Source organism: Montipora foliosa, chromosome 2, assembly GCF_036669935.1.
Source record: "Montipora foliosa isolate CH-2021 chromosome 2, ASM3666993v2, whole genome shotgun sequence".
Classification (NCBI taxonomy): Eukaryota; Metazoa; Cnidaria; class Anthozoa; order Scleractinia; family Acroporidae; genus Montipora; species Montipora foliosa.
In genome coordinates, this window is record NC_090870.1 from 35,536,341 (window position 1) to 35,540,342 (window position 4,002).

A 4,002-nucleotide genomic window follows, 5' to 3' on the forward strand; every position below is an offset into this window, starting at 1 on the left:
TTACTATTGTTTCTTTGTTTATGAGGAGGTAAAAAGTACTACAACATGATCATATAGATTCGACAATGGCAAGAATGCAAATGCAGGAATAGTCTTCCAAGATCCTGTTTTCCTCCCAAAAAATTTAAGCTTTGCAATATTTCTTCTATACCTACACTCAATCTTTTACAGGGCCAAATGGTTTTCTGAGTTGTATCTAGGATTCCAGTGAACCAGCTGCGTCATCAAAGTTTGAGACTTTGGTGCGTTCGTTTGGGAAATCCGGATTTAGATCTTAAAATCTGGATCTTCGGATTTCCTATCGAACAAAAAATCTGAGAACGGATCCTTCCTAACATGGATTTCCAATTGGTGAAATCTGAACAAAATCCGTTTTCAGATTTTGTTTTGAATTGGAAAAACCAAAGATAGATCTTAAGATCTAAATCTGGATTTCCAAATTGAATGCACCCTTTAGGTTTTAAGGAGTTTCATTTTGTCCTATTGTAATCATTTTGCGGATCGTTCAAAATCTTTTGACTTCCGCTTCCGCTCAAACTTACCAATATTTTTTATGAGGATGACGCAGTGGACCAAACTTGACCTTTGACGCTAATTATAGAATCATTGTTTACGGACCTTTCGTCATCTTTTGTGTCCACAAAAGTGCATGATGCAACCCATTCCGGGCAGGAAATTAACTCCAACTCTTGCCCAACAAAAGATATTAAATCACCGTACTACCAAACCGTTCTTGTGAAAAGAAATTTTTAATATTTCATTTTACATTTTTCCACAACAAACTTCGTCGCATTGCTTTTGCATGTGACAAAAGTCGGCGGTTCTCCAAATATATTTTTTGGCAAATTTTTCCTTTTAAAACATGGCCTGCTTAACTCACAACTGGTAAAGTTATCCTTAATAAACTTGTAACAACGTATACAAAGAGCCCGAGCATGAAAAAAACTCTTCGGGAAACGAAGATACAAAATCGTTCGCGTGACTTTAAATTACAACTTCAACCATGAACAGGCGAATGCATGTAAATAACAAGCAATTCACGATTGACTTTTTTATTTGTTGTTTTACAAATCGACGTCTAAAAAGCGGTACAAAACGTTAACAGTGGAAGAAATTGCAATGAACGAAAGTATTAGTTTTATTACGTAAGATGATAATGAACTGCTTTCGTCAAAAGCAAAACATTCGTGCAAGCATAACAAAGAGCGCAGCAACTCCACAAGTTGTATAGCGGCATTAACAAGCTTTACGAAAAAATAGGAAACATTTGCGCATATGTCTAAAATGCTTCTACGACAGTCTGCGACCATCCGAACACGCCACGGACAGGTCGAACCGGAGCAATACACTGAAACGTCTCCAAATTGGAACCCAGAGAAGATGTCCTCGGAATATTAGACAGTCCGGAAAAACTACTGTTAAAAACGTTGACAAGTCCAGAAACGTCCATGGGCTCTTGATAGCCTAGTTCCATAACAGAAGAATCGATGGCAGTTTCAGTTTTGAATCGTTTGTTCTGAACCGCGTGGCTTTCACAAGGTTCATTTACATAAGGTCTTGCTCGTTTCGAGCCGGTCACATATTTGTCTCCCGGTTTCTTCTCTCTCCCAGTCTTTTGATCGCCTTTAACAGATTTCCCAATGCAAACAGCCTCCCTGCCCTGTTTCGTAGCACTCTTGGGAGCAATGTGCTCTATTTCCGTTGTGCTTTCATTTGATTTTGCCGCGGAACTTACTGTATGTGTCGTATTTCCTGTGTTCACGGAACCTCCCATAAGACCAGGCGTCATTTTCGACTTGTCAAAAGGCACAAGTTCGTTTTCCACACCATCTATGTCCATATCCATCTCAACTTTCGTCCTATATGTACAATAGGCAGAGTCTGTTGCGGTAAGCACATTGTTCAAGACATTAGAAACCAGTAAATTACGTCGAAGAAGAGGTCCACCACGACAACGACGCGAGTCCGTTATTTTCGACATTGAAACTTGAAGAATTCTAGTCGCTTCGCAATCCATAACAAAAAGGATTCTTTGTAAGAATGATCCTGGCTTCACCTTTGTTTTAAGTTGCTGAGGTGAATGAACTTGCCGGTAAAATTTAAATTCTCTAACGACAAAACTTTACACACGACACAGTCGAGTGAAGTTTCGTGCTTGAATATAGCCGTCAAGGAAGGCACGATTGTGAAATCAAGAGCGTTCGGAACCGCTGAACCAATCAAATTGTATTACGTCATTGCCATTTGTCGATCACAAGCAACATGTTGGGACTGGGCCACCAATCAGAGCAGGCGAACGCATCTCTGACGTTCGTTGTGTCGTCTGTGACTGCTAAATTTAGAGATGTTTTGTTCCGTTGCTATGGGCGAGGCTTTCTGGCGGGAGATGCTCAATTTCTTCTTGAAACTGCTAGAACTCAGTCTACGTGAAAAAGCATAGCACAGACATTTTCTCGACAAAGCTTCAAAAATCGGCAAGAAATATTAATATCTCGCATTTTTTCAAAAATTCCTTTCGGAAAATTTGGCCGGAATTCGAAAGCTTAAGTTTTTCTGCAATTTGCTCAAATAATTTTAAAGATGACGTCACATTTCCCTGTACCCGATCGAATATATCCAGTTCCGGCCTTGAACATTAAAGAACTTGCTGCTTTAGAATTTATCGCTTCGTAATAACTCGACCGCACTTCAAATGCCAAATGAATCTCAGGGGATACAAGGATACGAGCTGTAAAGTTAAAAAATTCTATCGTCCGTTTGATTGATCTTAGTATAAACCCCCTACGCCCGTTAGGAAAAAAACACAGTCAAACGGAAATACTGGAGGGGATTTCTCCAGCCCTATTCCAATTCACACCGCTCACTTGACGTTCTTTTGTTCGGGAGTACGTGGCCAAGGTTAATTGCTGTACAATCAAAAAAGGTTAACACGGAAACTCACGGTTTTTGTCTTGATTTTCTTTTCATCCTTTTAGAAACGCAGGGAAGGAAGGAACAAAAACGCATGTCGTCCGAAATGTACTAAGAAACTCGATAGTGATAGCTCATACTGAAAAAGGTCTTCATTCATTTAAGTAATTTGTGGGGGCTAGCGCAGTGGTGGTGAGAGCACTCCCAGGTTCGATTCTCAGACTGGTTGAGTTTGTTTGTTCTTTCTCCGGGTACTCAGGTTTTCCACTCTCCTACAATTTGGTATAGAGCGTTTTTACTCACGTGACCAGCGCCCATGTTGGACTGCTGAAACAAAAGAAAGTATTCGCATAAAAATAGAGTTCAATTCCCGGAGGATTTGTATGGTACACCATCATGGCCGCCATTTCTTTGTTTTGGAACACCAACATGGCCTCTGTACAGTGTCCCGAATTAGTGGCTCAGCGCTAAATCATAGTTGGCACTTATAGTTACTTTTTCTAAGGCCGAAAATATGTTGTTTGAACGAAGTAAAAGAGAAAAAAGTGGATGGTAGATGTCGGGATGATTTAAAATGTCTTCAAAAAGAGAGGTATCCTATTTTTCTATTTGGTCCGTAATGTAAATGGTTGGGAAAATATTTGTGGCAACGTGTGCGGAATTTGAGCATGCGTAAGTTTTCTTTTGGTTTTTGTTTTCTGTAAAATGATAAAAACGTGGATTAATTAACGAGTGGGATTCGCTCATTTATTTCCGGAATGGAGGGAGGCGGGCGGGTTTATAATAACACTCCGGCTTAGGTAGCTTGCGTTTAGCCCATGTATATGGGTTATTGACCAAGCGTGAGGTCAAGATGGCTGGATATTGGCCAAGTTCTTTTTTGCGTAATTAAAAATGATCTTTGATCGTGCGGGAGCAAGCGAGAAATCCCGAGTGGGCAAGATAGCTCCATCTTGCCCGTTCGGGTAACCAATCACAGCGCGCGATTTGGTTCATCTTACCTGCTCACGGAGCTGGTCATATAATAAATAGGATTAGGATAGAAAATATACTGCAAAAGTTGGTCAAGACAACGTAAATATAGGCGTTGTT

General features: G+C 40.2%; 1 protein-coding gene across 1 annotated transcript; it reads right to left on the reverse strand.

Annotated features, from left to right (window-relative positions):
- Positions 1-1,036: 1,036 nt before the first annotated feature.
- On the reverse strand, positions 1,037-2,180 carry LOC137990728 (uncharacterized). Its single transcript, XM_068835843.1, has one exon. It carries the CDS (start codon positions 2,015-2,017, stop codon positions 1,280-1,282), a length of 738 nt encoding a protein of 245 aa, XP_068691944.1. The 5' UTR covers positions 2,018-2,180; the 3' UTR covers positions 1,037-1,279.
- Between the last annotated feature and the right edge of the window lie 1,822 nt (positions 2,181-4,002).